Source organism: Heloderma suspectum, chromosome 6, assembly GCF_057233095.1.
Source record: "Heloderma suspectum isolate Gila_16-S chromosome 6, 16-S_ref, whole genome shotgun sequence".
NCBI classification, from domain to species: Eukaryota; Metazoa; Chordata; class Lepidosauria; order Squamata; family Helodermatidae; genus Heloderma; species Heloderma suspectum.
The window spans coordinates 3,862,229-3,888,932 of record NC_139463.1 but is presented as its reverse complement, the minus strand read 5'-3'; the positions used below and the strand labels follow the sequence as shown (position 1 = coordinate 3,888,932).

At 45.9% G+C, this 26,704-nt stretch overlaps 1 protein-coding gene across 1 annotated transcript in view; it reads right to left on the bottom strand.

The window, feature by feature from the left end:
* The window catches only part of ZBTB16 (zinc finger and BTB domain containing 16), a 235,243-nt gene extending 210,701 nt beyond the window's left edge, over window positions 1-24,542 (bottom strand). The window contains exon 1 of the mRNA XM_084807199.1: window positions 23,086-24,542. Coding sequence (XP_084663325.1) covers window positions 23,086-24,332 — 1,247 coding nt within the window. The 5' untranslated portion in view covers window positions 24,333-24,542. The remainder of the gene's footprint in view (window positions 1-23,085) is intronic.
* Between the last annotated feature and the right edge of the window lie 2,162 nt (window positions 24,543-26,704).

Here is a 26,704-nt window from a genome sequence, read left to right as displayed (position 1 = left end):
AGCACTTTCGCCAAGTGCCTGGGCACAGCAGAAGGACAGGGCAGTCTCTCAGCTGCCGCAAGGCAATGGTGAGTTGGGGCTGGTGGCTCCAATGTCAGTGGGGCAGTGAATACACTCCGGGTCATCTTGGTTGGCTCCTTCAGAGTTCTGACTGAAACCGGAAGCAGATTCACTGCCCTGCTCACACCGGAGCCACCACCCTTGGCTGGGCTCTGGAGAAGGGCAGCACAGCAGGAGGCAGACCCATCTTTGACTCGTGGGGTCAAAATCTCCCAGGAAGCTGCCTGTGCGAGCCACACTGACACATACCACCACGTTCCTGCACAAGGGAACTTCCTGGTAGTAAATCAACATTAAGGTCCACCATCTGGATTTTCCATTGCAGGTAGGGATGGCAGAGAATTCCGCCACAGATCTCGGTGAGGCCGAATGCACTGGCCTTATCTACGTAAAAAGATTTACGTAGGCTAAAACGGTGAATCAAAAAGGGACGCAAATAGCGCCCGCTACACTATTTGCGTTCCCCTTTATTTTCGCCGTCATAGTCTACATAAATATTTACATAGATTCAGACGGCCAAAAAGAAGGAACGCAAATGGTGGCAGCCGTAGCCGCCGTCATTTGTGTACATAGTTTTTGTTTTTGTTTTTCCCAGGGCCCTCCGTGGCCGGAGATCCGGCTGCGGATGGCTCTGGGCTGGGCTGGGCCTGGCCGGCTGCTCCACAGAGCTGCCGCGGAGCACAGCCAGCCATCGAGGATTCCGGGGGGGAGGAACGGATCACCTTCCCTCCCATCGAGGATTCCGGGGGGAGGGACGGAACGCCTCCCCCCCCACCATCAACATAATCCACGCAAGGTAAGTCACTTTCGTACATCCCTAATTGCAGGTACCAACCCAGCCCTGTGGCCCAGCACCCTCGCACGTCCCTTTCGGTGTCCCAACTCTAAGGATGACAGGGATGTGAAAAGAGAAGTAGTCCAAGTTAACACAGCTTAGAATTTGATCCACATGCCTCAAACTGCCTTCTAGGACTGCTGTGAGATTCCAGCTCTCTTAGCCATTTATTTATTTGATCGATTGATTAAACACTTTGTAAAATGAATTTCCCTAGTCATTTTGCAATAATGACAATAACAGCAATAATAACAATAATAATAATACAAATACAATCACGATAAAATCAACACTATAAAACTAATCATACACTCAGAGTTGGAAGGGGTCTTGGAGATCATCTAGTCCAACCCCCTGCTCAATGGTGGATCTGCCATGCAGGGTGCAGCTACAGCATCCCTGACAGATGTCCATCTAGCCTCTGCTTAAATACCTCCAGTGAAGGAGAGCCCACCACTGCCCGAAGCAGAGTCTGTTTCTCCGTTGAACAGATTTCACTGTCAAGATGTTTCTCCTAATGTTTAGCCAAAATCTATTCCCCTGCAATTTCTACCCAATAGCTCTAGTCCTGCCCTCAGGAGCAACATAAAACATGCCAACACAGCATAAAATACAGTCTCAGGTACTTCCTTCAGATCCCCCCTCAACCCCCATCCCTTTCTCCAGGCTGCCTTTGGCACAAGTCCTTTGTCCCTTTGCCTGACTGTAACTGAGCCTAACCCCATGCAATGGAGACAACGGCATCATGCTTCCCTCTTTCCCTTTGCCTCCATTTCCCTTGTCTTTCTTTGTTGATCCCTATGTCAAATTGTAGAATGTAGGTGCCTTTGGGCACCATTTTGTCCCCATGTGCTTTGTAAAGGGCCGGACACATTAACAGTGCTATATTATTTATTATTATTTATTTATTTATTAAATTTATTAATTGCCCATGTGGCTGGTCACCCAGCCACTCTGGGCGATGTACAGCATATAATAAAACAGTTTAAAACAATAAAATTCTACAATAAAAACATTTTCTAAGATACCTTAACCCACCCTGAATGCCTGCCTGAACAACCACGTTTTTAATGCACGGCGGAAGCTCATTAAAGAGGGGGCATGACGGAGTTCCCTAGGGAGGGAGTTCCACAGAGTGGGGGCCACCACAGAAAAGGCCCTCTCCCTCGTCCCCACCAGTCTAGCTGTCCTGGCTGATGGGACAGAGAGAAGGCCATCCGAGGCTGATCTTGTTAAGCGGCCTGTCTGGTGCTGCTGGAGGTGCTCCTTAAGATAGGCTGGGCCGGAACCATGTAGGGTTTTAAAGGTCAAAACCAACACCTTGAATTTGGCCCGGAAAACAACTGGTAACCAGTGCAACTCCTTCAGCACTGGAGTGATGTGATCTCGCCGGTGGCTGCCTTTAATCAGGCAAGCCGCCGCGTTCTGTACCAGCTGAAGCTTCCAAACCGTCTTCAAGGGTAACCCCACATAGAGCGCATTACAGTAGTCTAAACGAGAGGAGACCAGGGCATGTACTACTGATGGGAACAGATGGTCGGGAAGGAAGGGGCGCAGCCGCTGTATCAAAAAGTGTGTCGCCAGGTAATAGCACACAGGCAGGCCTTCTCAGTGGTGGCACTTACCCTCTGGAATGCTCTCCCACGTGTGGTTCAGAAGACGGAAACTGTGGCGAGCTTTAAACATTTCTTGAAGTCATATCCGTTTACTCAGGCTTTCCCTGACTTGTAATCGACTAGGGCACTAGTCGATTACAAGCTCTGTTTTACTGCTCTTGTTGTAAGGTTTTTAATGTATTTATTATTTTATATTGTTTGTACATTGTATTTTACATTGTGTTTTATATATTTCTTATGTAACCTGCTTAGAGAAATAGTTTAAATTAAACAAAACAAAACAAATGAATAATTAAGCATTTGCAGAGGAGAGACCTTACAAGATGTTTATTCCTCTTGAGACATCTTAAGCAGCAGTTGTGTTTTGTTTTTTCCCCTCCAACGTCTCTGCACATCTTTCTCTGTGTGAATTTTCAAAGCTACAAATTAAAGGCCCTCAATACATTTGGCAAGTATTATCATTTTGCTTCCTATGCTGAACCACACAAGCAGAGAAGCAGGGCCGAAGAAGACGGCAGTAAAAGAGCTGGCCGACACCTCAGCAGAGTGAGCGTGGGGCGGCGGTGGTGGCGGGGGGGGGGGTATTGTGGGACAGACTCTTGCCTTGAGGTTAGCAGCTTTGAAGGAAACCCAGGGGGAAAGGAGCAGCAAAGGGCTGGCAACAAGCCAGATGACACAACATGCCTATCTGCCTTATCTCGCCTACACAACGGCAGTTTGCACATCTTGCAAAAAGTGTGTTACAACCACAAGCCCCTACCGCCAGGGACAGATAAGGCTCCAGCACCTTAGGCAGCCGGCAGCCAGCACCGACAACTCCCTAACAGTCAATCTGAACCGGAACAATTCATGAAAAAGAGCTGGTTGTGTTTTGTTTTAATCAAGACAGGATCATCAGTTCAGTTTGTTGTCTTTCCCTTCTAGTGTGCACAGAGCTGGAGAACGGCAGTGGAGTGAACTCTTTGTTTGTGGAGAGTGAGATGTGGACAGTGTGGTTAGCAGAGCGCAATCTTTGATCGCAAGAGGGACCTGGCACATCTCATTCCTTCAACTCCGCTGCACAGAACCACGAAGGTCACTGCTGAGTGAGGCTTGCTAAAAATTCACACGAAGTCCAGCTGACCAGAAGAACCCATTAGGGAGGGCATCAGACCCTTCTCCTGCCATTTGCACATCCAGTCCTCCAAGAATAAGGGTGACAACCAACTGCAACCACAGGTGTCCCTAGAACAGGAGAGTCCCAATTCATGCAGAGGGAGAAGACCCCCCCCCAACCCTCGCCAGGTGGTCTCACCTGATTTAGCGGCCAAAGAAATACATCCATCATCCCTAGTGTGATATGACCAGGAACTGAGTTCTCAAGTAAGAGACGTGTCAACCAGCTCTCCATTTTTATCATTCATACACACTTCCAAGAAAAAGGAAAGGGGGAGCTGGATTATTTTTAAACTGTAAAGAGCACAGCAGTTAAAATCAGTTCTCTTCTCTCAATACCTTCTATTTCACAGGTTTCAACTTTCACACTCCCAAATTAGCAGAACCTGCCCTTAAAAAGAAGTCACATTTTGTGTGGGATGTGTGTGTGTGTGTGTGTGTGTGTTTACTTAAGAAAACACATGCACCATGCGCTTTTCTTGTATTTATGTCATCAATGGTTACAAGAAAAGTGAATCATGCATCCTCCTTAACACTGTTCTCTTTTATGATTTACTATAAATAAATTTGTGAAAGGGGGAGTCTGGAAAAGTTCGTGGACCAATGACCACTCATACTGACACAAAGGAAAAAGATAATGCATCACAATTTCATTTGGCAAATATACGAACTCATACCGTGGGACAGAAGCAAAGATCACCCAGAAATCTCTGCCCATATTCCCTACAGCTCTGTAGCAAACAGGTTCAAAAAGTCCCCATTATACGTTGTATCACTTGAGCTCTGCCTGCTGTGGCTGACCTTTATTCAAAAAAAGAGAAGATGTTCTGAGGCTCGATAACTCTAGCCTGGCTTAGGAGGTAGGTGTATCTGGGTTTATATACTCCCTATTAACATCTGTTCTGCATGCACAATGAACAGCACATTAAGTAAAATTGCAGCATCCACTGTCCTAAATGTGGTACCTGATGCATTAGGAAAACATCTGCACAAACTGAAGATACAAAATTCATTCATGAATCTACATCAATGAGCTAGTCATTAAAAAGATATAGCTGATGGGAAGAACTCCAAAAAAATGAAAATGCAGTTATCAGTGTTTGCCATAAACCTGTTGGGTCATTGCTAAAAAAAAGTGTGTGTGCGCACACACACGTGTGTTGGGCTAGATGGAGCTTTGCTCTGATCCAGCATAGGCCATTCATCTTCATGTTACTTACAATCTGTTGCCAGTAACTTACCCAGACTAGTTCACCCATACAGAGACATTTAATTTATTAGCCGCCCTTTGGTACAAGTCTTAGAGGGTGCCTTACAGTAAAAGCATTACAGAACAAAACAGCAAACCACCATATGAAATCAGTACAAATCACGGAACAAGGAGCACCAAGAACTAGGAATAAAACAGAAATTTTCCTAGTCTGGCCTATATGCCATGTTTTGCAGTAGTGCATTGTAGAACAAGGGTGGGGAACCAGTGGCCCTCCAGATGTTGCTGCACTACAACTGCCATCATCCCCAACCATTGGCCCTGCTGACTGGGGCTGATTGAATTTGTAGTCATAGAGCTGGTTTCTTGTCCTGAATGGGAGTGCACTCCCACGAAGGTTCAGGTTCGTGGTCTGGGGATACTGCTCGAACCGTCTTTGTCTTTGGAGGGACAGGTGGCCTCTGTGGCTAGGAGTGCCTTTTGAGCGGTTTCTGTTGGTATATCAGCTGTAGCCATTCCTGGATAGGGATTGGATTGTCCAGCCACAGCAATCCATGCACTTGTAATCTCAAGACTGGACTATGCACACTCTTATGTGGGACTTTCCTTGAGATTGGTCTGGAAACTGGAGCTAGTGTAGAATTCAGTGGCTAGGTTGCTGAGGGGGCAGCGTACCATGAGCATGTTATGCCTTTGCTCAGAGAACTGCACAGGCTGCCAATAAGTTACTGGGCCAGGTCCAAGGTGAAGATGTTAACATATAAGGTCCTAAACACTTGGGAGCAGGTTACCTGAGGGAACTCCTCCTCCTATATCAACCTGCCCATTTACTGAGACCTACAGATCAGGGCCTCCCAATTGTCCTGTCCTGTCACCTCCACAGGAACAACTGACAGCAACCAGGGGGAGGGCCTGTTCTGTGGTGGCAGCACCCCGCCTTTGGAATTCTCTCCCTTTTGCAGTGCAACAGGGCACCATCCGTAATGGTGTTTCGCCACCTGTTGAAAACCTGGCATTTGCAGATTTTAATACCTACCTTGGTGGACTTTCTTTGTTGTTGGTTTTATCTGTGTATTTTCTTTTCATTATTTTAGTGCACATCATATACCACCCTGCAGTTTGATAATGAAGGGTGGCATCTAAATATTTTAAATAAATAAATAAATAGTCTGACTTCATCTGGAGGACCACACATTCCCCACTCTTGGTCTAGAGGTTGCTAGAGGATGGAGAGAGCTCTCTCATTCTCTCCAGGAACGGCCTCAGCTCTTCATTTGGAGTTGGCCAACAAGCAGTGCAATGTGGTTGCCATTTCCAGTTGCTGGGGAGCGGGGGAGAAGTCTTGGTGGACCAGGTGCTGTGTGTGAACCACAAACTACCCAGTACTATGCTAAGTGGCAGTGCACAAGCTTTGCACGCAGAAAGTCCCAGGTTCAATCACCAGCACCTCCAGATAGAGCTGGATATACAGTGTTGGTTTCTGTTGGTGCTGAAAACCGTGGATTCAAAGGAGCTGTTGGGGCTCAGACCCCACCTCCACCTTATACTCAGTCTTTGGGTGGGTTACTTTCCTGGGCCATGCCTCCTATGATGGCCATTTTGTGGTGGTGCCCAGGAGAATTTCTCAAATTGCCAAGTGGGCCTACAGCCCAAAAGGGTTGCCTACCCAGGGGCAGACAGTGCCAAGCTAGACGGCTCAACGGTCTGACTCAGTGCAAGGCTGGCGCTTCTGTTGCCATCCAATCTGACATCATTCGGAAGCATTCTCAATGGTCACGGAAGCAGGCAATCCTGCGCCGGCATTGTTAGACAGTTCCAGCTACCCAAAACCACAAAGGTGGTCACCTTTTTCCCGTGATGTCCAGAGTTCAGAGATGCAGTTCACAAAATCTCTCTCTCTCATTCTCTCTCTCTCTCTCTCTCTCTCACACATACACACAAATTGCCTGTGTTTTTTGCATGATGAGAACCACAGACAAAAGAATGGACTTTGAATGGTTTCTTGTTTGCTTCCCGGTACAATAAACTCTTCAAGGAGATACCAGAGTTCTTTAAATAGCTGGCTCAGTTCTGCAAATACCGCATGGCAAAGACAAGGGACAGCACCCAATTTAAATAGCTTCAACATTTTAAATAGCTTGCAAGGCAGATACCAAAAACTGATTGAGGAGCAGAGGCCTTGGCAGGGAGAGGGCTCCCCCCTCCCAAGTTATTTAACTCAGATTCTGGACACCAGAAAAAACAACCCTGTTATTCAGAATAATCAAATTCCCTCCTCCCACTAAAAAAAATTGCATGCCAAGAGCCACCAAGACAATTAAAGGTTATATAGCCAATACATACATACATACATTTGCAGAAAGATAAACGCACTTAATTCTGAAGTATTCTAGATGAGTTACATCATCCTCTGTGTACAAAACGAATTACGTTTTTGATATGATGCAGGCAAACCCACATACAACAAAGTATGCATGAATCTATCTATATTCAGCCTTTATGGAAATGCAGCATTCTGATTAGGAATAGATCTGATCTGCACCATGCCCACCCACCACCCGCTGGACTAACATGCAGATGGGAACTTAGTTATTCACCAGTCTGTACAGTTCCAATGCAGTTCTCATCTCAAAACCATGCATAAAAGTGTGCTTAAAAATTGAGACAAGAACATTTTAAAACATGTATTTTGAAACACACACACACACACACACACTTAAACATAATTCTTTGTAGGGATTTAAAGAGACAAACACAAATTAATGCAGAGACAGGATGGAACAGGCTTTTAAACAAACAGGTGCAAAAGTGACACAGGTAAGCAACAGGCTGATTCAAGCTAGAACAAGTGTCGGGGGCATGTGCACTTTGTTCCCCCTCCATCTCCCCCCCCCCCCGTGCAGATGCAAGGAGGAGATGAGAAGCTTTCATTTCCACTTTTAGACTAATCAGAGTCTGCCTGTTGCATTCAGACTAAGTGGAACTCTGATTAGTTTAAACCGGGGTGGGCAACTTCAGAGGGTTGGGAGGTGGATTATCTGCCCCCTAGAATCCAGCAGGGGCTGAACCTGTCACCCTTCCCCACTGGAAGTGGCTGTGCCACCAGAACCCCAGTGATTCTGATAGGAAATGAGGGCAGGGAACAGCAATTCTACCAGAAACCGCTGTTTGGCAGACTGTGGGAAGCCCCATTCTACAGGGACACAAAATGCATATGCCCAATGTGTCTCATTCCCCAGCAGATCTGCTAGGATTTCAGTAGTGTGGTACCAACGAGGGGGCACATAAATAGCCATGATAGATGGCGTGTGGGCTGCAAGCCATGCATTGACCAACTCTGGCTTAGACTATGTTTTCCTCAGACAGGCCAGCCTCAGCCCATGGTTGAGGATCCCACTTTGTCTGAACAAACCATGCTTCAAACCGGGAGTAGGAAGCCTCAGGCACAGAGGCCAAACCTGCCCCCACCCTGTGATGCCATTCCAGCCCCATGATGGGATTTCCCCCTTCCCCTGGCCTCACACTCTCTTACCCAGCCACTAGGCATGTACGAGAAATTCGTTTCAGTTCCTTCTTGACCAGGATCTACCCAGTCAGAATATTCCAGAGAAAACATGGACTTGAGTTGGAACGAGTTTCAAGATAGAATTTGGAGAACTTCAGCAAGCTCAGATTTTGCTGATTCATACGTCTCTACGCAACCACTGGTCTTTGGGGGATTTCACAGCATTTGTGTTGTTTTCCCCCATTCTAAATAGCTGAAATGCCTCTCCTAAGACTTAGTGACTGGTAGTAGGGATGCTGGAGAAATCTGCCATGGACTCAGATGAGGCCAGATTCCAAAGAATCTGACCTCTGGAGTCCACAGCGGACCAGCCGCACTCACAACCAAGTCTGCAAGAGTTCCTGCGGGATGGCTCTCCAGCTTTCTAACAGACATGATAGGCTAATGGCAGGTGCCATTAGCCTATCATGGGAAATGTACAGCGGTAATGGAATATTTTACGCCATTTGTGGCTGTAAAGCACTTACTTTTATGTAAATACAGCCATAAATGGCTGCAATTTATGTAAAAGTAAGTGCTTTACGGCTGCAAATGGCATAAAATACACCACTTATGGCGGTAATTTTTTTCCTGTGATAGGCTAATGGCAGTCGCCATTAGCCTATTGCATCTGTTAGAAAGCTGGAGAGCTGCTCCACAAATTCCAGCAGATGCAGATTTCCCAGATTTCCCCATGGTGGACTCCCCCAGGACCAGACATCAGGGGGGTTAGCCCATCCCGAACTGGCAGTAAGAACTTTAAGCCACAATATTCTGGTTTTTATTTTTTTATTTTTGGCCCCACCCCTCTGCCTTTGGACCTGCTCACCACTGGAATAAGGACACTGAGAGCTTCCCCAAAACTGAATTTGGCCTCAGTCTGAAAGTGGTTCTCCAGTCCTGCTTTAAACTAACCAGATTTCCCCAAGTTTGGACATAATGGGGAGCTCTAGCTGGTTTAACAGGGCACGCTTCTGACTTCCTCACAGCAGCTACATCAGCAAATGGCGGGGGACACCCAAGGCTTGTGCACATAATGCTAAACCAGCTTTCCCTAATCCGGCGACCTCCAGATCTACTGGACTACAACTCCCATCATTGCCAGTCAGCATGGACATGGATGATGGGATTTGTAGTCCAACACACCTGAAGATCAGAACATAAGAAGAGCCCTGCTGGATCAGACAAGGGTCCATCTAGTCCAGCATTCTGTTCACACGGGGCCAACCAGCTGTCGACCGGGAATCCACAAGCAGGGCATGAGCGCAATAGCATCTTCCCACACATGTTCCCCAGCAACTGGTGTACATAGGCATGCTGCCTCTGTACTGGAGGTAGCATAGAGCCATCAGGACAAGAGCCATTGATAGCCTTCTTCTCCAGGAATTTTTCTTTTAACACCTTGCAAATTGGTGGCCACCAGTTTGGAACCACAGTTGAGTGTTACATTTAACTTGCCCACTTTGTATCTATAAAGATATCATTTTTATACACACACACATACACAAATGTGCACACACACACACAGCACTGCCGAAGTCACACAGAAGTAATCAGTTCCTTTATTTCTTACTGCTTGAACGCGATACCCAATTTTCATCCATCCTGCCCCTCCTGAGATCTTTCTCTTAATCTGAAATCATTTCCTACTTGACAGTTTGCCTTCGTATATCAGCAAAACCTGGCGTTTTAAACAGGTAATCAGCTTCTCATACATAGCTAAACAGACCACAAGGTTATCAGTAAAACTGAGATATACGCAGATAAAAATGGCAAAGCCCTTGTACCAACATGGCCCAAGAACAGTCTGACTCTCTCCTACCCCACCCATCAGCTGCAAGCCAAACATTCCATCTCCCATTTTGTGCCTTGAAGCTAGAAAAATCTCTGGGAAAATAGGACAATACTGAATCCCTTAGGGCACAATCCAGACAGCACTTTTTAGTCCCACCAGTTTGAATGGGAGAAGTTACACCTGAGTCCGACTCTTTTTCTGAAGTCAGTGAACTTCACAGTGCTTAACTCTGGAGCTGAATCATGTCCAGAGACTGCCATGTTGATGGAATGCTCCTTGAACCAGCAACCCTCAATTTATGAAACCCAGCAAAGCACCATACGCATGGATGTTGCCTTAAATTTCTTTATTTATTATAGGATTCATAAACCACTCCACATCAAAAGATATTGGAGTGGTGTGCAACAAATTAAAATACAAAAGATTTACACCACGAACGGGAACCTCAATAAAACAGTGGCTAGAATTTAGTCATGAGTCAGGAAATGCTTGCCTGAAAAGAAAAGTTTTCAGCAAACGCCGAAAACGAAGTAACCTAGATCCATGCCTGATTTCAGCTGGAAGGTCATTCCGTAGGGTAGGAGTCACACACTAAAGGCCTAACTCTTGGTGTTTTTAGCATAACTATATTCCAGGATAATTATGATTATATTCCATGTAATTGTATATGTATACGACAACACTTTTGACATAACAGCATCAGAGAGAGCTTGAATCCAGTTTTGTTAGGTATCAAAATGTAATATTATACTAACTGCTTTAGCAACAAAAAAATCAGTTTAAGTTATGATATAGGATGCTATTATGAATCACTACTTATATCCTTCTCTTCCTCCATGATGCTAAGGGCAACATTCATGGGGGTTATTCCATTCTATGCTCAAAACAGACCTGGAGATACTGGCTGACCCCAACTTACTCACTGACCTTCACATCTGAGAAAGGATTTGAACTCAGGCCTCTCCTACCCAAGACTAGCACTGTATCTACTAAACCACCCTGGCTGAGTGAGGTGGAACTCAGCCATATCCAAGAAACACCACCAGAAGGTCTTGAAAAGACAACAGCTGCCAATGCATCTTCAGGGCACACTGCACCTATACAAAATGTCTTTGAGATGTTCTTTGAAGGTGACGCAGGCCCCTGGGCACTGGGCAACATGACATGTTCCCAATCCTCTTCTGCAGCTTTGCTTCACGTGAGTGCCATCATGTTCTGTTGTCTATATCTGATAAATTAAAAAATCCTTCTGATTATAAATGTGACCCTGATTAATCAAGGAGCAGACTTTTTAAAAACTATTTTTAATACGAGTATCCCCAAAGCCTGTGGGTAGACCCTCGCTTTTGTCTTGTCCGACGCGTGAAGGTGATATCTGCTGCAACTAGTGCATGCAATATCTAGATTTTGCCACGTTAGGCTGGAAGTTTCTGATCTAAAAACAAAGGATGTGTACTCTCATGTCAGAGCCATCATTTTAGTCACATGCATAGTTACAGATTTAATTTATTTAATTTATTTAAACTCATAAAACTATTCATGTAAGATGTCTTCCATAGGGCAATGCCACTATTTCAGATGCATTTTCTCCCCAGTTGGTCAATGTAAGAGCTTTGCTGGATCAGACCAAAGGTCTACCATGCAGCATTCTGTTTCCAACTGAGGAAAGCCAGTTGTCTCCAGGGACTCTACCAGCAACCCATGAACATAAGAGCTCTCCCTTATTTTTTTGTTGTTGTTGCTGCTATTGTTGTCCTAAGCATCTCTTATTCTGAGGGATACACCCTCTGAACATTTGTATATTTAAAACATTTCTATACCGCCCCTCAATTCAAAATTCCCAGGCTGGTTTTCAATAACTAATAAAAACACGGTGAAGGCTCCATTTGGCTAGCATAGCCAGGAGCTATTAACCTTTCCTTTACTGCAAGAAAAGAAACACTCATGTTGCTTCCAAGTACGTGAAGTTTGTGCTACACCCCAAAAGACCAGAGGGATCCTGACATCTTCAGCGCTGGCTATTCAGGCTTTGCCTAAAGCTCTGTAAAAATCGATTTTTGGAATTCTTCACCCTATTTGTGGGAAGAGAAATTGGGGCGGGGGTAGGGGGACTTCACCAAATTTCTCCTCAGCCACCATTTTGCTTTCTCTACCATGTCCAGGACCTAGCTTCGTTCCTGGGCATTGTGCAGAGGGTAGGGGGTGGAAAAGTGGACACCACAAAAAATCATGGAAATATTCTGAGAAAGTTCTGCAAACTGGCCCTCTTTGTGGGGGAAGGGGAAATGTTGGCCTCAGCTTTAGTTTCACCATAAGGTAAGACTCAATCTCAGAAGTCAGGCCAAGCGTGTTGCACCTGTGATAACAGCACGTGGCATCGTTAAGCGGCACCCGGAGTCCCAATTCCCCAGAAGGACCTGGGCAGGACTGATGTCAAATGTAGGTACAGTTGGGCACCTGCCAAGGGCCCACCCCCTGCAAGGGCCCAGTGACAAGCGCCCCTACAGCAGCTCCTCTTTTTCACCATGGCAACCTGTTTGTTCACCTGCCTCTTGCTCTGGCCCAGACAATGGAAGTGGTGAGGAGGAACAGCAGGAGATGCTACGGCCTACTCGCACCCTGGCTCTCTGCCTCTCAATCAAGCATGCGGGAGCCATGAGGAGGAGGATAAGGAGGAAGAGCGGCTGGGGACAACAGTGCTGAGAAGGTAGATCACTGAGGGAGGGGGCCCATGGAGGGCATCTCGCCCAGGGGCCTTCCAAAACCTGGAGCCAGGACTGACCAGAGGGCTCACCAAGCCAGCCCTGCCTGGAGATTACAATACACGCACACTACAACAAGTAAAGGGAGTCCCATGAAGAATCAAGGCTATACAAACCATTTAGCTGCCTCACACCAGGGCAGGGGAGAGAGAAAAACTTGCAGCAACAATGACACAATCCAGGTCTGGCCGGTATGAATGGAACAAGCTAATTTACACAGGAAGTAAGCACTTACCAGACCCTTCATCCCAACACACAAAAACTTCAGCCATATCTGGAAGCAATTACAGCCAGTTAACATGATCGGCCTGCCACTAAAATTAACTGCAAACAGAATTTTTTTCCCCTTCACTTCGGCAACAGGCGATGGCGCGGCCCCCGTGTTTGACTGATGGGAAATATTTGGTAATTACTCATTTTTAGAAGTCATTCCTTGAAACCGTCAGGGTGGGTGAAACAGTTGCTAATTATGAATGAAAAGGAGAATGTCGCTCATCTTGCTAGATGCAAAGGAAGCAAAAGGAAACCACTCACACGCCGGGATAAGAAAACTACTCTGCTCCACGCCTGCAAAGAAAAGACAATTACTCAGACTTCTTAGAAGTTTGGCGTCATTCTGACACTTGTACAGTTTTCTGTGGCATCTCTGGGCAACAAGGGAAAAAACCTTTGCACTAATATTTCCATGTCCTTCACTCATTCTCTCCCTCTTTTCTCCTAACCTTGCAACAAATTAGTGTTGTGTTTGACTCCAAAGCGGATTTATTTCCTAGTTTTAAAAGAGAGAGAGAGAGTCATTAACTTTTATCAAGGTTAAGCCAGGTTTGTGAAGAGAGGGTGGGAGCCAACACAGAAACCAGGTAGCTGATACCAAGAGCGCAACGCTGTGCTTATTTCAATCCATTCAAATATTTCTCATTTCAGTCTCTCAGAATACAATAAAGCACATGGTGAACCGGTTGGGTTGATCTTCCACATCCCCAGCACCAATGAAATGTGAAAAACACACATGACGCCATTCATTCAACATGGGGCAATTATTTATGCCCATGATGGCCGATTCATACAACCCATTCACTCATCTCCCACATGTTCAAGCTGGACTTTTAAAAAAAAACAGCAACCAAAAGTGGATGCACAGATGAAAATAAATCAATCTATGATCACATGATATGGCCCCTCAATTTCCAGAGGGTGGTTTCATAAGAATGTGGGTCATTTTCAAATATTAATGTGGTGAAAGAAACAGCAAGGCTATTGTGTGTGTGTGTGTGAGAGAGAGAGATTGTTGTTGTTATCATTATTATTATTATTTTAAAAAATTATTATTTTATACATGTTTGCATCAAGTCATTTTATTTAACACAGGGGGTGGGCAACTTTGGAGGATCCAGGGGCCAATTTTTGCCACCCAGACCCGACCAGTGGCTACACACACACACACACACACAGACAGCAAAAATCACCACCACTGAATTGCTACCAAATGTTGGAGGTGCATGGGGCAGTGGCAGCAAAAAGCCACATTTCCACTGTCAGTCAAGGTGTGTGGTAAGCACGTACCTCGTTTTAAAGGGGAAATGTGTCTTTTTGTCACCACTGTGCCCCCAAGATTTGGCAGCATGTTGCTCCTGCCCTGATTTAACAGATGCAGGAAATTCAGACTGTCAGTGTTGGAATCATTTACCAAAACACCCTCTGCCTTTTGCACAGTATATTAAAAAAAACACCCAGCTTTGTGGATTTCAAAAGCATGAATCAAATGGCAGAACTGGGGCAAACAGATCAGGGTAAAATACTGATCACTTAACTATCAACATTCTCGTAATAATGAAGTCACCTCTATTATTCACTCAGATGATCACTATTTTTAAATTGGACAAAAGGAAGAAGCCCTCCTTTGCTGACACCCACCCATATCCCAAAATCACATAAGGCTTCTTGTCAGTTAATATCCACAGCAAATCCGTGTTCCCAAATCCCTTTGCTGCAAGAAGCATCAGGAAGGAACAGACCATTGTGGTGGTAGCGCCAGTATCCCTTCCCAATGACGCTTGCAGAATACCTAACCGGTTTTGGTTTAGCCGTTTAGGAAGTGCAAGATTTCCCTTTCACACTTTCAACTTCGTAATTTATTGCTGGATGGGGTTTATTACCATTTGTTTTGGATGGTTTTAAGTTGGGGGTTCTTTTATCAGAAGAGATGTATATAAGAAATCAATACCTATCAAATGAACCTTAAAAATGTGAAGGGGGGGGGGGGAGAAACAGACTCCTTAGATGAGAGAAGTGATATTTTAACCAAAGAAGCCAAAGGAAGAATTGTGAGCGAAATTAACATTGTTGTTGACCTAGTGTTATAAACAGTAAAACTGAACAACAGAGGAAAACATTCAGTATATCACAAAAGTAAACAAAGACAAATGAAACACAGATCAAATAAAATGTCTAATAATTTGGAACTAACAAACTGAAGTTAATGATAAAATCCCATGACACTAATTTCCACCTTTTCTAAAAGTGTCTCATTTAACCTTAAATCTGCCCCCCGCCCCACAAAGCAGGGTCTCCTGAAAGGGCAGAGCGCATTGTCCGAGTAAGTGGCGCAAGCGTTCCTTTCTCTTCCCACCTCCAACTTACATTCCACGCATGGTAACAGTTAAGTCCCCCACAGGATAAATCAAAAAGTTCAAGGCTGTTATACTCTACAATGTAGTCCCTCTTTTCCCAGTGACAAGAAACAGAGAGCACTGAACTGGCCGCCAAACTTCCTGAGGAGGGTTCTCATTGGTGCTCACAGGTTACACGATCGGGGTCAGAGCCGCAAACCTTAACGGCAGCATTCATTTCCTGAATGGGGGGCGAGTTCTCTTGGCCATAAAGCTAATAAGAACTTCCTCGCATGGCAAGCGCTGGCTGACAGAGCTACTTGTCAGGCAGCCTGTAGTGGGAGAATGCTGGTTTCCATTAACGGGTTACGATGCCAGGTGCCACTAATAGGGTCCATCAGCGAGAAACAAGAGACCGCTAAGCTAGCCAGCAAACTCTGGAAGCAATCATTGTCAAGAGGTTTTTCGGGGGAGAGGAGGGGGGAAGAAGAGAAGAGATATCTAGAAGTTTAGGTTGCAGAGAATTCAAGTGTAGATAAACCGCTGGGTGGTTCACAATATTAAAAGAATAATAAAGGGTGCCTGTATCAACGCCACTAAAAGCACAAAGCATCAGACGGGGCAGATTCTTCACGTAAAGCTCCAAATGCAGGCAACACACTGAAAACAGCACTGATGGAGCAATCCCGAGCTAAACTACCCTAAGAAGACCAACGAAGGCAAGTTGACCCAAGGAAGCAACTCAACCCTTGGCCACGATCCATCTAAAGTGAGGCACTTTGTTACTTTTCATGTCCACAGGGTGATTAGGCACATGCTGGTACTTTCCCACTAAATCAATCAGACTTAAAAGGTGCTCAGCTCTGGCAGGATCATGCCCCTTGTTTCTTGGAATGTGGGTAATACCCTCATTAATATTGCTGAGTTTAAGTGTGTTTGAGCTATAGGGTTTCTTTCCCCACCTGCAATTGAAAGCTATAATCAATACCAACATTAGATTAAGTTTGAACTTTCCTGAACCTCAAAGGAAACCTTTTATTAAAAAAAAAAGTACAGTTGAAAACTCAATATGTGCTCAATTAGTCAAAATCATAAGCTCAGTTTAAAAGAGAGAGAGAGAAAAAAAAATGGGTCTTTTGTAATGGCAGTATTCTTATTTAAAGAGGCAGCTTGGCCAAGATGTTAAATCTACATCCCTGTAGAGAGCTTTCTCAGACCTTTGGGAAAGTCAAAATGAGAACCTCTTGTTTAACCAAGCATATCGCAGGGCAATCATATTGACGAGAAAAGAAGCATTGGCATGGCTGTGGCAATCAACTCTGAAGATCTACCACTATACATTTTTATTAAGAAGCTCATCTTCGGAGTCTTATATTTGCACCCCACCCCCCTCTGCTCATCAGAAGCTTGGGAAATTCATATATATGCTTCTCCTTTGGCTAAAGTCTAATTAAATCCTCCAAAGTTTTCTGTTAAGAGCATCAGAAGAGCCCTGCTGGATCAGACCAAAGGCCCATCAAGTCCAGCATTCTGTTCACACAGTGGCCAGCCAGCAGCCCCAACAAGAAACCCACAAGAAGGACATGAGCACAACAGCACCCTCTTGCCTATGTTCCCCAGCAACTGGTGTACTCAGGCTCACTGCCTCTGATACTGAAGTTAATATACAGCCATCCTGACTAGTAGCCACTGATAGCCTTCTCCTCCATGAATTGGTCCAATCCCCTTTTAAAGCCATCCAAGGTGGTGGTCATCACTGCATCTTGTGGTAGCAAATTCCATAGTTTAACTCTGCACTGTATGAAGGACTTCCTTCTACCTACATTATTGATTTATTTATTCATTTATTACATTTCTATACTGCCCAATAGCTGAGCAGTTCACAGCCATTTAAAACCATAAAATACAACACAATAAAATACAATATAAATGTTTAAAACTACAGTATAAAATAAAAAATAATAACCAAATAAAACATAGTAGTGGTGCAAAGATTTAAAATACAATAACATTAAAACAACAAAATACAATAAAACAATAAAATAAAACAATAAAACAACAATACAACAATACAGTAAAACAACAAAACAACAAAAATTGAAAGTCTAAAATGCCTGGGAAAATAAGAAGGTCTTCACCTGGTGCTGAAAAGAACACAATGCAGCTGCCAGGCGAGCCTCTCTGGGAAGCTCGTTCCACAACCAGGATGCCACAACAGAAAAGGCCCTCTTCTTAGTAGGCAGCCACCTTACTTCCTCTGGTGGGGGCTCCTGGAGAAATTCTGGACATTTCTCAGCAGGCCTTGGTTAAATTAGCAGCAGCAAAACAACAACAACATGTACAAGTAAATGATGGAAATGGGAATGAATCAGAGTCATTCACTGAAGATACCTGGATAATATTCAGATTTACCAGGGAATATAAACAAAGTTTGTATCATCAGACTTGTTTGGGACATTACTCGGCATTCTTTGGTAAATGTCAATATTTTCTGATTAATGGGGATTAAATTCAGTCACAGCCAAAGGCGTTAGGCAATTGAAATTTACCAGTAAATTTTCTGCCGTTTCCTATTGCCCTCTGAGAATGTTGAGACTTATTATTAATAACCATCATCACTTATAACGCACCTAAAATTTCATAGGTGTTCTATATCAAGATTTGTTTAAGAGACAGTCCGTGCCCACCAGTTTACAATCTGATACACATGACACAAAAGAAAAAAAGAAGGAAATGGAGAACAAGAAAACTCAAGCACCGATTGCCAGTAAATATCAACATTTGCCACTCATTTAACATTTACTGTAACAATATAGGTTACAATGGTAAAAATGCTGTAAGTGTTGACACTTCCACATGAAGCTTTCTACGATAGATATGAGCTGATCTCTAGCCAGGTTTAAATAAGTCCAGCACTTGCATCAATGGTTATAACTGGATGATAGAAATGTTGGTTCCACATACCTGGACGTTTACTGACCAAACTAATGCAGGTTCAAAACTAAGTTAGGAGCATTCAAGATTTAGCAAAGATGATTTGCACCTAAGTCCAAATAGATACCACTAGATTCCATTCCATCACCTTCAATGGAACACAGTCATGATTCATTTCTGCTGGATCGTGCCCACCAATTTTAAAGCTACACCCTTCATAGCTGTATCCTCATGTTTATCACCTAGTTCCAGGGTGTGTTCTTTTCCCGGAGAAAATCAACCAGACTGTCTTAAGAGCATCATAAATAAATAATTCCGACAGCCACAGTTGTTGCTTCGATTACATCTTAAAAGAGTGCAGAACATGGAGCTTTTTAAAAATTCTGGCTTCTTTAGACTGAAATGTCCTCTGCCTTATTCATAATTTTCAGTAATTCACAGTGGACCTGGCAGCCGCTCCATTTGGTAAAATGAAGAAAATCTTAGCCTGACAGTGAACTTGGCTCAGATGAAAAAAACGATTATTGATCAGCTCTGGCAACTCGAGGGAGCCTTGGCATTAAAGAATTCCCTGCACACAGCCTTTGCCAAGTTGCCAAGGCTTGGCACTGTAGCAAATACATATGAAAACCCACAACACTTTGAGCAAAGGTGAGAAGCAGTTTAGCAACGAAGAGAGAAAAGAATCACCCTTGACATTCCAGGACAGGTTACATACCCTACCTCACCTTCAAACAGTGATTATTATTTTACAGCCAAACAGTATTATTCATAATTTCCACAAGACTTTTAAACACATGTGCTTTCCTGTCCTTCTACCATTCATCTCTATTTAGTACAACTACCTAGGCAGATAAGCAACCAGTATTTCCATTTTACAGGTGGGAAAACAGAGGCTGAGACGTAGCAATTGGCCCAAGGACACCCCAGGATGTATTCAGATGAGCAGCCAGCATCTCCCAAGCCAATTCACCCTTCGTGCTCTGTCACCCCATCTTTCTCTCTCTCTCTCTCTCTCTCTCTCACACACACACACACAGGTCTTATTATACATGTGTTTGGTCAATGCCATGTGAGAAATCCCCCTCCCCAAAATTTAAATACAGAGAGAGACAGAGAGAGAGATCGTGTGTGTGTGTGTGTGTGTGTGTGTGTGTCTGTGTCCCTTGTAAATTGTAAAGACAGGGTTGTGCCCATATTTATGCAGCACGTGACACATCGAGGAGCTAAATAAGTGTTTAACAGTGGCAATCCCATATATGACCATCCAGAAACAAGTCACACTGAGTCCAATGGGGCTTTCTTCTGAAAAATTGGGTACAGGATAGCAGTCAAACAGTAGTTGCTATGTGGCTCAACATTCTTAATACACTTTGCACTGGTGACCCTCCCACCGTTCCAGGCCATGTCAGGAATTTCACAAACAGCAGATGAAGGCATGAACCTCTTTCTTGGCTATGCCACTTCTGACTTCAGTGGGGGACAGGATACTCCTCCAGTCAGAAGTGGGGGATGGGGGATCCCTGTGCATAGAAATCTAGCAAGTCAGAAGAAATAATAGGTTAGAACCCTTCTCCCTGGCAAGCTAGATTCCTATAGGCAGGGAATTGTGTTTTTATTGTGATGGAAAAGCTTTCCATCATTGGATACCTTGCCTGCAGTTTGAAGTGGGCCAAAGTCCAGAAACTGGTTAGCCACCTGATCTGCTCTTTGCGAGAATGAGGCTAGGACCTCTTACCAAGCACTCAAGTCTAAGGCTCCATGGGCCAGACTGGGGAGCCCAGTGGGCTGGATTAGGCCCCACGGGCCAAGGGTTCAGCACCCTTGCATTAGAGATCCAACCCAGGAGTCTGTTTCTACACCAGTGACAGAATTTGACCAATTGCCAGAGATGAATTACTAACAGCATGAACATCACATCTTCACTGTGGAGTGGGCCCTCTCAGAGGGCACAGTCCTGCTCACATTTAAGGTGCCCAGGCCCCACTGATCTCAATGGCCATGACCAGTCTTGTGTGTATTGGGCAGCAGTCTGAAACGGCCCTCAAAGTGTGGAAAGAGGAATTGGGCATTGATCAGGGCAGGAGATGAGAAGAGATAAACTCCTGTTAGCCAAATATCATATCAAATTTGGTTCTGATGGGCAATTTCTAAAAGCAACTAAGAAGACTTCCAACGGATTATTGATGTCTCTCTCCTAGACACAAATGCACTGCCTTTCCTGATCGGGTGCCCTTCAGATGTATTGGCCTAGAACGCCTATCAACCCCAGCCAGTCAGTAATGCCATATTGGATAGGAATGATGGAAGTTGTAGCTCAAGACCCCTGGAAGATGCCACATTGGGGAGGGCTGTGCTAGCACAAATGGACAGAGAAAAAGCACATAGTGCCAGAACCGTCTCTGTACATTATGTACATTTGAACTACAGCAATTAAACTTGTTGGTTCATTAAAACACTTCAGAGCATCTCCGGCATTGTTGCCTCAAATCCTATTAGCGGACTGCCTTGTAATATGTTTACACAGTAACAGATACACAAGAAATATGCTTAACTCTACATATCCAATACAAATGTTTGCCCACGGCTAAACCAAGGTGCTCACAGGCGCAAGTTTCGGTTTTCTTCCACTACTGGCAATGCCAGGCTTAAACAGGGGCACTCCAAGACTGTTTTCACCTACTAGACCCAGAGGCCAATTTGCCAGGTTGCTTCCCACCCACAGCCTAGAAAATAAATGCCACAAGAACCAGATTCCCAAAGCAGCCATCAACAACAAAAGGAAAGACTTTCACTCAAAGCAACAGTGCTTTACTAGGATTATTTCCTAGGGTTTGTCCCCAAAGGTATAACCAGAAGTTTGCTCAAGAAACACAAAAGATCAATTTTGTTCTGGGACCAAAGACATGCATTCACTAAAACTGCTGCGGCTAAATTCAGTCACTGCAAAACAGATATGGAGGTGTGTCTTTTTAAAATCCACTGTTTTAAAAAGTGCTGTCCCCTGTCAAAACTGGTTCATACACTGCCAAGTCCATTTAATTTTACTTTTTTAAATGGTACATCTCTCAATTTAGGCAACATAGTTCAAATGAAAACAACACTCAAATTTGCAAGTTACTTCAGTGAAGCTCATCATATTTTCATTTATTATCCCCCCAAATATCACTGAAATACTTAATAGGTCAATTTGCTTTTAATGCGTTCATCTATTTAAATCAGCTATGAATGCTGACAGCCTAAATGGAGAGCAACCATTTTTAGACCGCTCTTTTCAGAGAGAATGTGATCAACAGGTCCAATAACCCAAAAATTAAACTGGTAATCCTGAAAGCAACATAAGGGTGCATTAAACAGACTATGGATTTTTAATTGATTTTGATGTATTTAAAATATTTATACCCGGCTTTTCCAGCTGTTGTGTCCAAAGCAGCTTACAATAAAATATACTACTGTATAACAATTGCAGAATGGGCCAATGTCAAAAGTAAAAACGACTGCACAAACATGACACATGACACTTGCTTGGCAGGGATAAACCTATCAAAGAGACATGATGGAAAGAAAAGAAAATTACAGGCTCCAAAATGCTGGGATGAGGTGAAAGTAACAAGATAATAGATACTAGCATAGCAAATTTTGCGGGCTTAACTATAGCCCAGGTTGGTAATAACTAACGACACAATCCTATACAGAAGTCAGTGCCATTGAGTTCAGTGGGTTGGTTATACAGGATTGCAGCCCAACAGAGGCATATCCTTTTAAGCAAGCTGGTAGGACCTCATTAATTTATTTCCCTGAAAACACACACAAGCCCATCACAAGCTACTCCAAACCATCAACCCTTCCCGCATATAGCTTTTTAAAGGTTTCTCAAATGATCAAATGTTAAAGGGTGCCTGCTTCATAATAAAGTGCCATCCTGAATGGAATGAATGCCTCTTGCTACCCATCTCAAACCATGAGGGCTACTCTGGGTATCAGCTGATAGGGACACTGTGTTTTCTACAGGCCCCTTGCACCACTTTCGTGTGCTGACATCCACTGGGTGATCATCCTTTATTTTTTCCTGTTTGTTTTAGTTTTACTTTCGCTAGCAAGAGTTACATGTGAAATTGCACTCATCATGCTTCTAATTTTAAAACACACACACACACAACATTTGGGTCCATTAGAAGAAAATTCAGCTTGGCCTGCTGAGGTCTAGCTGACAAAGAACAAAAGACACAGCATGGTGTAGTAGTTACAGAGTGTTGGACTGGGATTCGGGAGACCCGGGTTCTAGTCCCCACTCAGCCATGAAGCTCACTGGGTGACTTTGGGCCAGCCCCTGACTCTCAGTGGATTGTTGTGAGGATAAAATGGAGAGGAGGAGGGCCAGGTAAGCTGCCTTGGGTTCCTTGCAAGAGGGAAAAAGGCAGGATGTAAATGTAATAATAACAATTTTTTAAAAAGGAAATAAAAAGGTCATTCAGTTAGGGATGAGAAGAATGCAAAAAACTAGAAACTGAACGCAAGGGCTGACTGTGAATCTAGAGAGAGGCCAGAAGCCAGACAGGACCTACCGGTGTTGCTCTACTGTCTCGTTGTCCGGCAGCTCTGCCCCACAGACGCTGCACTGTTCGCCAATGGTTCGGTTTTCGGTTTTTATGCCCACAGCCAGTTCCCCGAGCTTGCTGAACAGCTCTCTCTGGATGAAGCCCTGTGGGAGGAGGCCCCCGTAGGCGCTGAAGTCCATGGACACCGCAAGTGCCGGCTGCACGTGGAGAGCAGGTGCCATGGAGGGTGGGATGCCCAGCAGGGAGTCATTTTTGTGATTGGGCAGCACTGAATAGATGCCCATCGGCTTCTCCCCATGGGAAGCCAGGAGCTCTGGCCCAACCGGCGGGCCCTGGGCCGCCTCGCAGGGCTGCTCAGCATTTTCGTCACGGGGGTAATGAAGCTCGCGGGCACTCGTGATGACGCTGCTCCGCGTGGGAGTGCCGGGCCCTTGCTTGCTCTTGTCCTCGGCTTTGTCCCCCATGGAAGTGCTCGGGTCCGCCGTCCTCGGGCTGTCGTGGCTGGAGGCCTCATCGACCTGCATCGCTTCCGTTTTCACTTCGGACATGCTCGGGTGACGGCTGCCAGCAGAGGGCAAGTCCTCGAGGGCACTGTGCTGCAAAGCCCCTTGCAGCAATGACTGGCCGATGGTCATTAAGCTGTCGACGGCGGCCTTGGTAGGGCTCATGGCTGAGAGTCCAAAGGAGGTGGAGACCGAGGGACTCTGCTCCACCATTGTCCCCGTTAGGCTCTGAGAGGCCAGACTTGAGTAGCCGCTCTCTTCGCTGGAATGCTTGGAGATGAGTATATTCTTAATGTATTTCGATTTCCGGTCCTCTTCCTCTTCGGTGCTGCCATCGGCCATGCTGACTTCGCCGTCATTGTCTTCCGACGCCTGGATAGTCTCCAAGATCTTCAAGCATTGCTCCTCTAGGTATTCAATCTCAAGGATCTCAGCAGCATAGAGAAGATCGTCCAGATCTTCTACTTTAGCTTGCAAGGTGGCAGTGTAGGCATACTCCAGGATCTGCTGGAAGGTCTTTGGCGAGAGGAAGTCCAAGGTGTAATGCTGACTGTTGCGGTGGAACAGTATTTCAAACATTTTGCTAGTGCAAGCCAAGACAGTCCGGTGGGCGTGAAACTCCTGGCTGTCCACCAGGATGACCACGTCACACAAAGTCCCCGCCAGGCGCATCTGGTTGGCTTTCTGCAGGAGCCCCGTGGCATGGCTGGGGTTCTGCAGCTGTATCATACCCATCTTAGTCAAATCCATAGCGCTCCCAGGGTGCAGGCATGAGGAGGTCTTTCTGCTGCACTCTCCAGAACTGGCTTCTTTGTGGGTCAGATATCTGGGGGGGGGGGAGAGAGAGACAGAGAAAGATATTTTTAGGGAGGGAAACCAGGAAGCATTGTGAAAATGAACTGAGAACTCCTGGAAGTCAAGCAGAGACCTCCAAAAGCCAAAGACAACTAAACTGATCACAATAATATGCAAGAGAGGAGTGTGTGTGTGTGTGTCACTCTGCATGTGGACTGAAAAGGGCACAGGATGTGAAGGTGGGGCTTGAACTCCAGTCTGCTTTGCTTTGCTTTCACCACTGTCCAACGAACCACCCTTTGACAGAGGGACAATGGAAGCAGGGGGCGGGCGGGCTGCACTGGACATGCTGCTAAATGGGGGAGGGGCATGCAGTCTAACCTGCGAGCAAACTAACTCCCCATTTCCAGGGCACTAGAACCTCTCCAAAGGAGTTCCCCACCCCACTACTTGAAAAGAGGTTGGGGTGGCTCATCATGTATCCTAGCCCCCTATCTGTGGCACTCTGCAGCCTGCACTTCACCTCTCCCACAACACACACACAGTCTTTGCCAGGAGTGCAGCTGGCCACACTCAGTGCCTGGCCAGGGGCTTTTCTCCCCTTTGTCTCTGGCAAAAAGTTCCATGAGGCCGAGAGTGAGCACACTGAGAGTACTCCGACACGGAGGAGCCAAGACTATACCAGCCCCATGAACCCGTCACCATCAGCCCTCCCAAACCCATGGCTGCTCTCCTCGGGAGGAGACAAGGGGGACGTCCACCCACTCCCCACAGCAACCACCCTCCGTGAGGGCAACCTGACTGACACGTATACAACAACCATCCAACATTACACACACACTCACACACACACCCCTCCCTCTCAAGGAAAAAGAGCTTCTAAGCCTCCCACCCCCTTGCAAAAGCAAACCTGGCATTAAACAGTTAGCCCTATTGGGGGGGGGGGCAGAAAGGGGTTGCAGCAATGTGCAAGCCTTTGTTCACACTATCCCCCCCCCCCCGGCCACCAATTATAAGCACTGACACACGCCTCAACTTTCTAGAAGCAATGCAGCAGCTGCTGCGCTTACGGAGTCAGGGAACCCCACACTGGCCCATCTCCTCTCTTTGGCGCCTCTAGCCGGGAACCTCAGCTTTTAGGACTGTCCTTCCTTGACAGGAAAAGCTGCCACCCACCCGCCCCAAGTGAAGTCCCTGGCATTGTTTCTCCCCCTCCCCAACTGAATCATGAAGAGAAGGCCCTCCTAACTCTCACCCGGTTCCAGCTCTGTCACTTATGGGGGGGGGGGTCACGATGAACAGGATGCAGCACTAAAAAAAAGGGCGGCAGCGGGTCCCTGCCCCAAATCCAGCAACTGACCCGCGCCCCACAAGAAAATAAGGGCTTAGGGGAAGATTCTGGTCCCGACCTACAGGATGTAGACCCTTCTGGGACTGGTCCCACTCGCTTTCCCCCAGCCGGGCAGGACTAGGGCTATTCTTTACAATCTGCGGCACGTCTGAATGGGTCGCTCCAGCTCGGAGTTTCTAAGCAGCGCTCTCGCTCCATCCTTGTCCAGATAAACAGAAGCAACGGGAGGGGGAGGAGGAGGAGAGAAGGGCAGTGGGCTGGAGGGGCGCGTGGCTGCTTTTGGGCGGAGGGTGTTGCGGCGCAAGACTGAGCGCGGCGCGCTTCCTGGCGAGGAGATGTTCGTGAGCTCCAGACGCCGCGACTTCACCCGGCGGGGGAGAAGACAGCGAGCGCATATCCAAGAGCGTTTCGCAACCCCAGGAGGAGATGGGGCGGGGGACACACTCACGCGCGCGCGCTCCAGACCGACAGTCGGACCAAGGCGCCCAGAACATGCCCTTTCCTGCACCTCCCTCCGCAAGAGCAACCCGATCCAAAGCACAGCGACGCCAGGAAACCTCCTTCTTCGCATGTACAGTTATTTCAAAAAGTCTTGAGGAGAACTAGACCCAGCGCTTCCGTTGGGCTATAGGGGTGCGCGCGGATGCCCGTCTAATGCCAGCCGAGACAGCTCCTTGGAGCTGTTGCTGGAAGTGTCCGAAAAAGTGGCTGGGGGAATTCGATTTTCTTGCCCGTTTGTTTGTTTTCGTTCCTCCGCTTCGCCAGTCCCGTTGCACTGATTGCGCTGTACAGACTCCCCCAATCCGCGCGCGCGCAGCAAAAATACAATTATTATTGCACGGGGAAATGGGCCTCGTCTTCTGCCCCCTCCCCAAATAATTTGCCTTGGGAAGTTCCGACTATTATGACCAACCGCTGTTTTGCAAATCACCCTAAGAATGCATCTGGCCTCGCCCCCCCCAACAAATTTTCTTTG